The 12,377-nt window shown below is 45.9% G+C and overlaps 1 protein-coding gene across 1 annotated transcript in view; it reads right to left on the bottom strand.

The window, feature by feature from the left end:
• The window catches only part of PPM1D (protein phosphatase, Mg2+/Mn2+ dependent 1D), a 29,104-nt gene extending 25,445 nt beyond the window's left edge, over positions 1-3,659 (bottom strand). The window contains exon 1 of the mRNA XM_015825819.1: positions 3,212-3,659. Within this exon, the coding sequence (XP_015681305.1) occupies positions 3,212-3,659 (448 nt within the window). The remainder of the gene's footprint in view (positions 1-3,211) is intronic.
• Positions 3,660-12,377: the final 8,718 nt, after the last annotated feature.

Raw genomic sequence — 12,377 nt, 5'->3', positions numbered from 1 at the left:
CATTACCAACTTAACAACTGCAGTGATTCAACTTAACAACTGAGGCAAGAAAGGTTGTAAAATGAGGCAAAATTCACTGAACCAATGTTTCATTTAGCAACCCAAATTTTGGGCTCAATTGTAGTCAAGTTGAGGCCTACCTGTATTTCAGGAACTCTATGCTTACTTGTCTGGATTCAAAAATTCACTCTAATCTAGGGTGTTCAGCTGGACTTACAAGTTCGAGGGATATACAGAGTGACTCATACATTTCAACTGTTCTCAATCTTCACCTAAGCATACATAATTTAGGCGCAAGAGTATTTTGGCATTAAATAAGGGAGTCAACCTTGTTGTTTGAATAGATAGCTGGATTCACACATGACGCTAATATAGTGGGGGGGGAAATATAAAAGCTGGACTCATACATGAAACTAATATATTAGAAAAAAATATATAAAAGCTGGATTCACACCTGTCTCTCTTAATATATGGCAAACACTTAATATATTGGCAAAACTAGATTCATGCATGACACTAATATATTAGGAAAAATATACAAGCTGGATTCACACATGACATTGATATATTAGGGGGATAAAGCTGGATTCACACATTTCACTCTATATATTGGGGAAAAAGTACAAAAGCTGGATTCAGACATGACACTAATATATTAGAAAAATATAAAAGCTGGATTCACACATTCCCACTTGTAATATATCGGGAAACTTATAAAAGCTAGATTCACACGACACTAATATATTAGAAAAAAATATATAAGCTGGATTCACACATGACACTAATATATTGGGAAATACTTATAAGGATGGATTCACACGTGACATTGATATATTAGGAAAAAAAGCTGGATTCACACATTCTACTCTATATATTGGGAAAAAAGTACAAAAGCTGGATTCAAATATGACACTAATATATTAGAAAAATATAAAAGCTGGATTCACACGAGACTCTTAATATCTTAGGAAAAAATTACAAAAGCTGGGTTGAAGCACGACACTAATATATTAGAAAAATAGAATAATTGGATTCACACATCTCACTCTAATACAGGGGTCTTCAAACTTGGCCCTTTTATGACTTGTGGACTTCAACTCCCAGAATTCCTCAGCCAGGAACGCTGGCTGAGGAATTCTGGGAATTGAAGTCCACAAGTCATAAAAAGGCCAAGTTTGAAGATCCCTACTCTAATATATTGGGAAACAACTATAAAAGCTAGATTCAGGCACGACACTAATATATTGGGGGGGAAATATAAAATTCTCACAACACACAAAACCCCAGCCAACCTCTCCCCCTGCCATTGTGGCTTTTAATAATAGAATATGAGGTACCCAGCTGTGTGCAGAGAATATGGCTTGCATATAGTGGTTGTATGAATGTTAATGCAAGACATTTCATCCAAACCTAAAAAGATCAATCGTGAATCCAGTAATACAGGTACGCCTCAACCTACAATTGCTTGTTTAGTGACGGTTCAAGGTTGCAATGACAATGAAAAAGTGATCAAGACCAGACTTCACACTTGCAACCACCATAAGGTAGCACAAACAAAATTTGGGCGCTTAGCAACCACCAAGTATTTAAAAAGCTGCTGCGTCCCAGGATCATGTATCCCCATGTGCAACTTTCTCAGCTGGTTTACGACAAGCAAAGTCAATGGGGGGAGCCAGATTCACTTAACAACTGCCTGATTCACTTAACAACCGCATTGACTGGCTTAATGATCAGGGCCAAAAAGGAAGTAAAATTGTAAAATCAGGCGAGACTGACTTAACTACACTGCTTAGCTAAGGCACTGCGGTTGTAACTTGAGGATTACCTGAATAAACCTCCTCCTTCCTGTTAGTAACCCACAACACGGATAAGAAATCCCAGAATCTGTATTTGAACTGGGCCCCAAACATTTGTAGGATTTGGATGCCCAACCGATCTTGAGGGCAGAAACTAGGGGAACCCTGGTTCACACAATCCCGGGTTAAAATCTACAACCAACTATGTAAAAACACAGCCCTCCCTCCTGTCCCTGAATCTAAGGAGTTGCTTCTGCAGGCAACTCACAAGTCGGAAGATGGCTTACATGTTTTTTCATAAACACGCCACTAGAGAAGGCCAATGGGGAAAAAAAAAACGGACATTAAAAACCAGCTAATAATCACAGGACTATTTCCTTATTATTATAATTACAGAATTAGGGTCTGTGTGAAAGGTTTAGTTATACGAAGAATACCTTGTAGGTACATTGTTGATTGTTTTCTGCAATATGCATTTTGTTTGTTGGTTTGGTTTTGCTGCCCCAACAGAAATGGATGATCTGCAAAAGCAGGCAGCCCATCCATCAAGCTACCATCCCAGATTCTTTGTTTTGCTTTCACACACGTCCACCGGGCTTAAAACCCAGCCATCCCATTTGAAGCCCTCCAGACGGTCTTACAACTAGTTCTACCGACCCCAACTTCGACTGTGAAATGCTTCCCCATGAAAAGCCAGCATAATTCACACGTAATGTGGGAAAAACATGGGTGTGTGGAAGAAAAAACCCCCCTCCCCCTAAACTGCCATTCTTTCAACCCCTCGATTTGGAAGGAAGTTTTCCGGGATGGAATCAAAATAAAATAAAATAAAAATAATGTCTGGAAGGCATCCAGCGGGGTGCCTGGATGGTTAAGTGAGGGGCAATGTCGCAGAAGCGAGGACGGATGGGGAAGGGAAGGATTAGGGGAAGGAAGGAAGGAAGGAAGGAAGGGAAGAAGGAAGAGAAGGAGGGAGGGAGGGGAAGGAGGGAGGAAGGGGAAGAAGAAAGGAAGGAAAAAGGGAAGGAGGGAAGAAGGAAGGAAGGGAAGAAGGAAGGAAGAGGAAGGAAAAAAGGGAGGGGGGAAGGAAAGACGGAAGGAAGGGGGAAGGAAAGAAGGGAGAGAGGGGGAGGGAAGAAGGGAAGAAGGAAGGGGAAGGAAAAAAGGGAGGGAGGGGGGAGAAAAGAAGGAAGGAAGGAAGGAAGGAAGGNAGGAAAGAAGGAAGAAAGGGGGAAGGAAAGAAGGGAGGGAGGGAAGAAGGAAGGGAAGGGAGGGAGGGTCGGCTCCCGAGGGCGCCCGGTTGCCGTCCTCCGGAGCGACCCCCTTCCCCCCACCGGGGGTCTCCCTCCCGGGGCTCCAGCCGGCCTCTCCCTCCCCCCCTTCCCCTTCCCCTCGGCCCCCCCAGAGCCACTCACGCAGCTTCTTCCACATGGCGCGGTGGCAGGCGAGGAAGCCCTTGCGCAGCGCGGCGCAGACGGCGGCCGGCTCGTCGGAGCGGAAGCCCTTCTGCTTCTTGATGAACGCCCAGAGGTTCTCCCGGGCGAAGTCGGCCGCTTCCCTCCCGCCGTGCCCGTCGCACACGGCCAGGAAAGCCACCGAGGCCCCCGACGACGACGACGACGCCGGCACGGGCGCCCCGGGAGTCGGGGAGGGCTCGCTTGGCGACCCGGCTCGGCCCGGGGCTGCTGCTGCTGCTCCTCTCCCGGCGCCTTCCTCCTTCTTCTCCTCCTCCTCGCCCTCCTCCTCCTCCTCCTCCTCGTCGTCCTCCTCCGGCTCCAGCACGACCTGGGTCACGTCCTCCATGTATTTCCTACCTCCCTGGTCCGAGAAGAGGCTCACCCCCAGCGAGCGGAGCCCCGCCATGCGCGGGGCAAGCGGGGAGACGACGGGCAAGGAGGAGCGGCAGGCGACGGGCCCCGCGGAGCTCCGGGCTTCGCTTTTTTCGCCTGGACTGCACTTTCCTTTTTTTCTTTTTTTTTTCCTGGCTGGCCCCCTTTTCTTTTTTTTATTGTTTACACGCGCCGGGAAGGAAGCGGCAGAGGCGCTGTTCCGACATGCCTTTTTTTCTTTTCTTTTCCTTCTCTCCTTCCTCCTCTTCCTTCTCCTCCTTTTCCTCCGCCTGGAACGTTGGCGAGGAAGCGAGAAAAAACGAGAGAGAGAGAAAAAAAAAAGGGAAAGCGCCGCGGAACAATCGCCGATGGAACGCTGGGGAGCTCGACGTTCCAAAAGGAGGGGGGAGGGGGAGGGGGAGGAGGAGGGACCACCCACCCTTTCGCCGGCCCCCGCCGCTCGCCGACAAAGCGCGTCTGCCGCTGGCCCCGCCCACGCTCCACCCCCTCCCAGTCCCTTTCTTATTTTTCTCTCTTTTTTTTTTTTCTCCCTCCTCCAAAGGAAAAAAAATAAAAATAAAAGCGTTTCCTTGTCTGGGTCTGGTTGGGTTAGGTTGGATTCGGACAAGCGTGGGGGGAGTCAGAGAAGGGGCTCGGGGGAACGTTCCGGATCCTGCTCCACGCTACCCCCCCTCTTAAAAAAAGGTTTGATCGCTGGAGAGGAACTGGAAGGAATGGTGGGCAAGTTTATTTGATCCCGGGGGGGGGGGAGGGACAGAAAGAAAGAAGGGGAGGGGGTCAAAGGGCAGAAGCTGATATTTGGATTAAAGTGGGGGGGGGAACTCTCTCATTACTTTCCCTCCCCCCATCCTCCTCTTCATTAGGCTAAAACAAACCTAGTTCCAACCCTGCCCGTTCATTTGAAATGCAAAATAAAATGATTATGCCACTAATGCTGAAGCCGCCTTTCAACCCCAAATTGTGCAAAAGGCAGCTTCAAAACTTTAAAATTAGCGAAAGAATCTTTCAAGCAATGCAACATTAAGTCCAAACTTATAGAACAGAACAGAATAGAATATTGAAAATAGAATATTGAAAATAGAATAGAATATTGAGAATAGAATAGAGTAGGATATTGAGAATAGAATATTGAGAATAGAATAGAATGAAATATTAGAATAGAGTAAGGTAGAGTAGAACAGAATAGTTGGAAGGGACTTTGGAGGTCTTCTAGTCCAACCCACTGCTCAGGCAGGAAACCCAATCAGACAAATGGTTGTCCAGTCTCTGAAACGGTATAGGATTTCCTCCCTGAGCAGGCGTTTGGACTAGAAGACCTCCAAGGGCCCTTCCAACTCTGTTATTCTATTCTATTCCATTCCATTCCATTATATTCTATAATAATGAAGTTGGAAGTGACCTTGGAGGTCATCTAATCCAACCCCCTACTTAGGCAGGGAACCCTATACCAGGGGTAGGCAACCTTGGCTCTTTTATGACTCGTGGACTTTAACTCACAGAATTCATAAATTCATAAAAGAGCCAAGGTTGCCCACCCCTGCCCTGGCCTATACCATTTCAGACAAATGGCTGTCCAGTCTTTTCTTAAAAAGTTGCAGTGTTGGAGCATTCACCGCTTCTGGAGGCAGGTTGTTCCACTGATTAATTGTTCTAACTGTCAGAAAATTTCTCCTTAGTTCTAGGTTGCTTCTCTCCTTGGTCAGTTTCCATCCGTTGCTTCTTGTCCTGCCTTCAGGTGCTTTGGAGAATAGCTTGACTCCCTCTTCTTTGTGGTAGCCCCTGAGATACTAGAAGACTGCTATTATGTCACCCCCTAGTCCCTTTTTTCACTAGATTAGACATGTTCTAACTGTCAGGAAATTTCTCCTTAGTTCTAGGTTGCTTCTCTCGATTAGTTTCCATCCATTGCTTATCCTGCCTTCTGGTGCTTTGGAGAATAGCTTGATTCCCTCTTCTTTGGGGCAGCCCCTCAAATATTGGAAGACTGCTGTCATGTCACCCCTAGTCCTTCTTTTCATTAAACAAGACATGCTCAATTCCTGCAATTGTTCTTTGTATGTTTTAGCCTCCAGTCCCCTACAACAGCGCCAGCCCTGGCTGTGTGAAGCTGGGTAAAATGTCCTTGCTGGCTTTGCAGCTTGGCCAGCAAAGCATCCAATGCTTGTGCCCGTCCAGCCTTGATCAATTTCTTGTATTTCTCCGTGTGTTTAAGTCACGTAGTGCTGATTCAAATTGTAATCTTTAAACCCAGCAATGTGTACCCCGCAAATTAAGCACCGGGCTTTCCTTGGGCTTCAAAAAAATAAATAAAGGAGGGGGTCAATTTATTTTCCAAAGCACCACAAGGCAAGACAAGAAACAACGGACGGAAACTAATCAAGGAGAAAAAACAGCCTGGAATTAAGGAGAAACTTCCCAACACTGAGACAATTAACCAGTGGAACAGCTTGCCTCCAGACGGTGTGGGTGCTCCATCACTGGAAGCTTTTAAGAAGAGATTGGACAAGCATTTGTCTGTAATGTTACAGGTTTTCCTGCTTGAGCAGGGGGCTGGACTAGATGACCTCCAAGGCGCCTTCCATCTCTATTCTGATCTAATATTTTGATCTAATACTTCCCCATCGACCTCTTGTTAAAAACTCCGCATTCTGCATCGATTTATCCTTTTATTCACTTGAGCTGACATTTTGGAGGGTTAACCCCCAGCAACGTGTGAACGGGTTTGCCGCTGGAAACTACCGGCACGTGAAGTTTTTTTATTTTCCCTTCTCCGGCTGGTGCCGGCTGATGACGCACATTAGACGCGCCCAGAGGCCGCTAGTGCGCGTTCTAGATCAAGCGCGTACGGATTGGTTCGTTCCCGTCGGCCCGCCTCCTTTCAGTTGTATTGAGTTAATGCCATCTTCTTTTCTCTTGGAATGCTGGGAGGTGTGGCGGAAGAAAAGGGAAGGAGGCGGCTAGAGGCGGGTTTTCTTGTTTTGACCTTCCTATGCCTGGAATTACACAGCATAGAAGGCAATGGGCTGGAAGGGACCTCGGAGGTCTTCTAGTCCAACCCCCTGCTCAAAGCAGGAGACAGTACAGGTAGTCCTTGACTTACAACAGTTCATTTAGTGACCGCTCAAAGTTATAAGAGCAGTCACAACTTCTGGAGGCAAGTTGTTCCACTGATTAATTGTTGTAATTGTTTCTCCTTAGTTCTAGGTTGCTTCTCTCCTTGATCAGTTTCCATCCGTTGCTTCTTGTCCTGCCTTCTGGTGCTTTGGAGAATAGTTTGACTCCCTCTTCTTTGGGGCAGCCCCTGAGATATTAGAACACAGCTATCATGTCCCCCCTCGTCCTTCTCTTCATTAAACTAGATATTCCCAATTCCAGTAGCCGTTCCTTATATGCTTTAGCCTCCAGTCCCCTAATCATCTTTGTTGCTCTTCTCTGCACTCTCAACATCTTTTTTACATCGTGGTGACCAAAACTGGATGCCATATTTCAAGTGTGGCCTTACCAAGGCATTGTAAAGTGGTATTAATACTTCACCTGATCTTGATTCTATCCCTCTATTAATGCAGCCAAGCACTGTGTTCGCTTTTTTGGCAGCTGCAGCACATGGCTGGCTCCTATCTAAGTGATTGTCCACTAGGACAGGGCTTTTCAACCAGTGGTACGGGTACCACCTGTGGTACATTGCCACCTGGCAGGTGGTACGCGACCATCCTGAGTCCGCAAGGAGAAGGGCGGGATATAAATTTAATTTAATAATAATAATAATTTAATAATAATAATCCTAGAAAAGTGGTAGCGGGGGAGGGGAATGAGCTGAACTTCGAACAGTCACTAAGTGAACTGTTGTAAGTCGAGGACTACCTGTACTTTATCACCTTTTTTTGGGTCATCAAGTTTTTGACACCTTGCTAGGTAACTGGTGGTACTCGGATATTGCCATATCCTAAAAGTGGTACAATGGGTGAAAAGGTTGAAAAGCCCTGCACTAGGACTCCAAGACCCCTCTCACAGTTGCTGCTATTGAACGAGTTACATGCTGTGTGAATGTGGAGAGACACAGAGCCTGGCCAATATGCTGGTATGTCAGCTACAACCTTAAACATGACCAATAATGAATTATTTTTGGACAATTTCAAAGCCAAGAAGGTGGCTTCATTCTGACAGTTTAAAGTTTGATTCTAGACAATGGAAGAAGTAAAAAAAATAACTGAGCCTTAGTAAAATATGACTTTTTAAGATAAAGAGTTTTACTGCATTACACAAAAATTACCATTGAATGGCTACATTTTTAATAAGAGTTTCTATTCATTTGTTATTTGTAGATTACACATCTACAGCATTCCACCTCAGCTCCTAACTATGAATAAAAGATTCTGATTATCTGTATTTTTTCTGTACAGCGTTTTTCTTACATTATACAGTATGCCTTTCCTCGGAACAGCATCCAATAGACTGTGGTGCAACGGAGACTACAGAAGAAATAAGAAAACAAGCTTGGCTAAGGTAAATATGTAATTATTTCAATTACACAGGTATAATTATAGGCTTCCTTGAAGCAAGGTATGGGACTTAGGGAAATACGCTGAGTAACTTTCCAAAAAAGGGAAAGTAAGTGGATACAAAAGACATTTTGAGAGGCACTTACAAACACAAAGTAGATGGCGTGATTTTAAAATAGATGTTTTAAATGGGTGTGGACTTCTGCAAGAGAGGTTTCCAGAGAGTCAGTTTGGTCTAGTGCAGTGCTAGGCAACCTTGGTTCTTTTATGACTTGTGAACTTCAACTCCCAGAATTCCTGAGCCGGCCACGCTGAGGGGAAAGAGAGAGGTTTCCAAGCTGAGCCATGCTGGCTGAGAAATTCTGGGAGTTGAAGTCCCCGAGTCATGAAGGGGGCCATAGTTCCCCCATGCTGGCTCAGGAATTCTGGGAGTTGAAGTCCACGAGTCATAAAAGAGCCAAGGTTGCCTACCCCTGGTCTAGTGCTTAAGGCACCAGGGTAGAAACCAGGAGACAGTGAGTTCTAGCCCCCACCTTAGCCATGAAAGCAATTTATTAAACAAAGCTGTTGTTAAGTCAGTGATGCCCAATTTTGCAATCTTTCTTTGTCACAATTAAGCCAATTGTTGCAAAATCAGTGGTGCCCAATTTTGCAATCTTTCTTTGTCACAATTAAGCCAATCGAGCAAAGTCAGGTATTTTTTGTAGGTAGTCTTTGAGTTACAAAAATGTCTATGGAGATTCTCAGTCATCCGGGTCATGGTTGTCTTAAAGGTGTTTGTTTTCAGGAGGCAACTGGAGTTCTTGTTTTTCTTTGAAGAGGTTTCACTTCTCATCCAGGAAGCTTCTTCAGCTCTGACTGGATAGTGGGGAAATGGAAGGATTTATAATCCTTGCAGACAGCTGGTCATTTGCCTTCTTTTAGAGAGCCGTGCACTAGAAAGAGTGCAGAGAAGAGCAACAAAGATGATTAGGGGACTGGAGGCTAAAGCATATAAGGAACGGTTGCTGGAACTGGGTATGTCTAGTTTAACGAAGAGAAGGACGAGGGGGGACATGATAGCAGTCTTCCAATATCTCAGGGGCTGCCCCAAAGAAGAGGGAGTCAAGCTATTCTCCAGAGCACCTGAAGGCAGGACAAGAAGCAACGGATGGAAGCTAATCAAGGAGAGAAGCAACCTAGAACTAAGGAGAAACTTCCTGACAGTTAGAACAATTAACCAGTGGAACTCCTTGCCTCCAGAAGCGGTGAATGCTCCAACATTGGAAGTTTTTAAGAAGAGACTGGACAGCCATTTGTCTGAAATGGTATAGGGCTTCCTGCCTGAGCAGGGGGTTGGACTCGATGACCTCCAAGGTCCCTTCCAACTTTATTATTATTATTATTATTATTATTATTATTATTATTATTATTATTATTATTATTATTATTATTATTATTATTATTATTATTATTATTATTATTATTATTACTAGCTGTACCTGGCCACGCGTTGCTGTGGCTCAGTCGGGTAAAAGCATGTGTTGCTTTTACATCCAACAGATGGTGCTGTTTTTCAAAAACATGTTTTTACCTGTCACAGGTGTGACATCTATATAATATAGGTATATAAAAACATGCGCGTATTTGAATGCAGTGTTGTGTTCAAAATTTCAAAGCAATCGGTGAAGAACTTTTGGAGATTTAATATTTTGAACAAAGGAACATTTACATTTTTATTTATATAGATGATGATGATGATGATGATGATGATGATGATGATGATGATGATTAATGCCCAGCTGTCTGCAAGAAATATAAATCCTTCCACTCCCCACCATCCCAGTCAGAGCTGAAGAAGCTTCTTGGATGAGAAGCAAAACATCTTCAGAGAAAAACAAGAAAGTCCAGTTGCCTCCAGGGGAAAAAAGCACCTTTGGGACAACTGAGACCAAAATTTCCACTGCTAAGCAAGGCAATGAGTAAGTGACTTTTGCCCCATTTTAGGACCTTTCAGTGCCACAATAGGTAAAAGGTTGCTAAGTTAGTAACACAGTTGTTAAGGGCATCTGACTTCTTCCCCACGGATTTTGCTTGTCAGAAATTTGCAAAAAGGGGATCATATGACCCTGGGACACTGCAACCGTCAGAAATACATGCCAGTTGCCAAGCATGCCAATTTTGATCATGTGACCACGGGGGAATGCTACCACGGCCATAAGCGTGAAAACGGTTCTAAGTCACTTTTTTTCAGTGCCTTTCTAACTTCAAACAGTGACTAAACGGTTGTAAATTGAGGACTACTCTTATGCTGATGATCCGTCAGTGGTAAATCTCTATCCCAGGGTAGGTGCTGTTGTAATTATGCTCTCATGGTTATATAGCACGTTCCACACCAAAAACACAGGGAGTCCTTGACTTACGGCCACAACGGAGCCCAGAGTTTATGTGGCTACAGTAAGTGAGAGTTTTGTTAAGTCGGCTTCGCCCCATTTTATGACTTCTCTTGCCACATTTGTTAAGCGAATCCCTGCGGTTGTTAAATTAGTCACATGCTTGTGGAGCTAATCTGGTTTTCCCCATTGACTTTGCTTGTCAAAACGTCACAAAAGGGGATCACAGGACTCACCCCTCCCCCCGGGACGCTGCGACCCATCATAAATACGAACCGGTTATCGAGCATCCGAATGTGGCCATGGGGATGCCGCAACGGTAGTAAGTGTGAAAAAACAGTCATCAGTCACTTTTTTCAGTGCTGTTGTAACTTTGAACGGTCACTAAATGAATTGTTGTAAGTCGAGGACTGCCTGTACATCTTTTCCCAGTGTGGGAAGTCAGAGCCCCAGAGAAGGAAATATTAAAAGGCAGAAAAATATTTTTCCTCAAAAAGGATTTTTAAAACCAAAAACCAAACCTGGCATCATCTCTTTGCCCCAAGCAGGAACCAGCCCTATAGAAATGCAGATGTAAGACCTTCAGGAAGATTGGAGCCAGGAACTCAAGAAGACAAAGAACCTCTTAAGAGTCATTAGCCCCATCCCCAGGGAAGCAGATGACTTTTGGGACATAATAGGACTAACCATTACCATCAAGTAATACCAGAGAGGCACACCTGGGCTCAGGTCAGAATACGTGACACAGGAAATAGCCTCAAAGTTCATGCCACAGGAACAGGAAGACTTCNCTGGAGATTTTTAAAAAGAGACTGGACAGTCACCTGTCTGCAATGGTATAGGACAGTGATGGCGAAACTTTTAGAGACCGAGTGCCCAAACTGCAACCCAAAACCCACTTATTTATCACCGGGTGCCAGATGGGCATGGCCCACTGGATGCGCATGGTTGTGGTGGTCATGGCAGATTGGGTGGGTGTGGCCAAGGTGGCGTGATCACATCAATGTTGCTCCTGGGGAGGGATGCCTGTGGGGGCCGGGCAGGGTTGGGGGAAATCCAGGGGGGTCTCTGGCAGGTGGGGCGGTGGGCAAGAGCCTTGTCCTGCAGGGAGAGGCGAGGCAAGGCGAGGCAGGGCAGGGGTGCCATTGTCAGCAGCGGCTTTTTCAGCAGCCCCGATGGCAAGGCAAGGCGAGGCAGGGCAGGGGTGCCATTGTCAGCAGCGGCTTTTTCAGCAGCCCCGATGGCCTCGGTGGCCCCTCCAGCGGCCCTTTTGGTGGTCTTTGGGCCTCGGTGGTCGTTTCGGCGGCCGCGATGGCCTTGGCGGCCTGTTTAGCGGCCTCTTTGAGGACCTTTTCGGCCGTTCCGGTCCCGGCGGCGTTGGTGGCTTCTTTGGCGGCCTTTTGGCGGCTTTGGAGCCTTCCCAGCGGCTCTGGCGACCTCAGCGGCCTTTTCAACGGCCTCGGCCGGGTGAGGATTTAGGGCCTGGATTTGGACTTGGCCCGCCCCGGCCTAGAGGGCCCGGCCTGGAGGACTTGAGGACTATCTCTCGAGGTTTGTTACCTTGCTTCCTTGGCCTTGGTTTAGAAGACCTGAGAACTGCCAAACAACATCTTCCCTTCTGTGCCATGGACTCCCTTTTGCTGGACTTATGTACTCCAAGACGGTCCTGCTGGTCCTGCGCGACTCACCCCTCGCGCAGGCCTGGCCCAGCAACATTTCTAGGGCCTACCTCGAGGATGGGGTGTGGAACCCTGAGAGGTGGCACGCAGCAGTTACAAACAAAAAATTATCTAAATTGTCCAATTTGAGAGCTTTTTTACAGGGGTGTTTTAATAAATTTTTAGGGGGAACCAGGGTGGG

Source organism: Protobothrops mucrosquamatus, unplaced genomic scaffold (genome assembly GCF_001527695.2).
Source record: "Protobothrops mucrosquamatus isolate PMUCROS unplaced genomic scaffold, P.Mucros_1.0 scaffold2820, whole genome shotgun sequence".
NCBI lineage: Eukaryota > Metazoa > Chordata > Lepidosauria > Squamata > Viperidae > Protobothrops > Protobothrops mucrosquamatus.
This window is presented reverse-complemented; position numbering and strand designations above follow the sequence as displayed.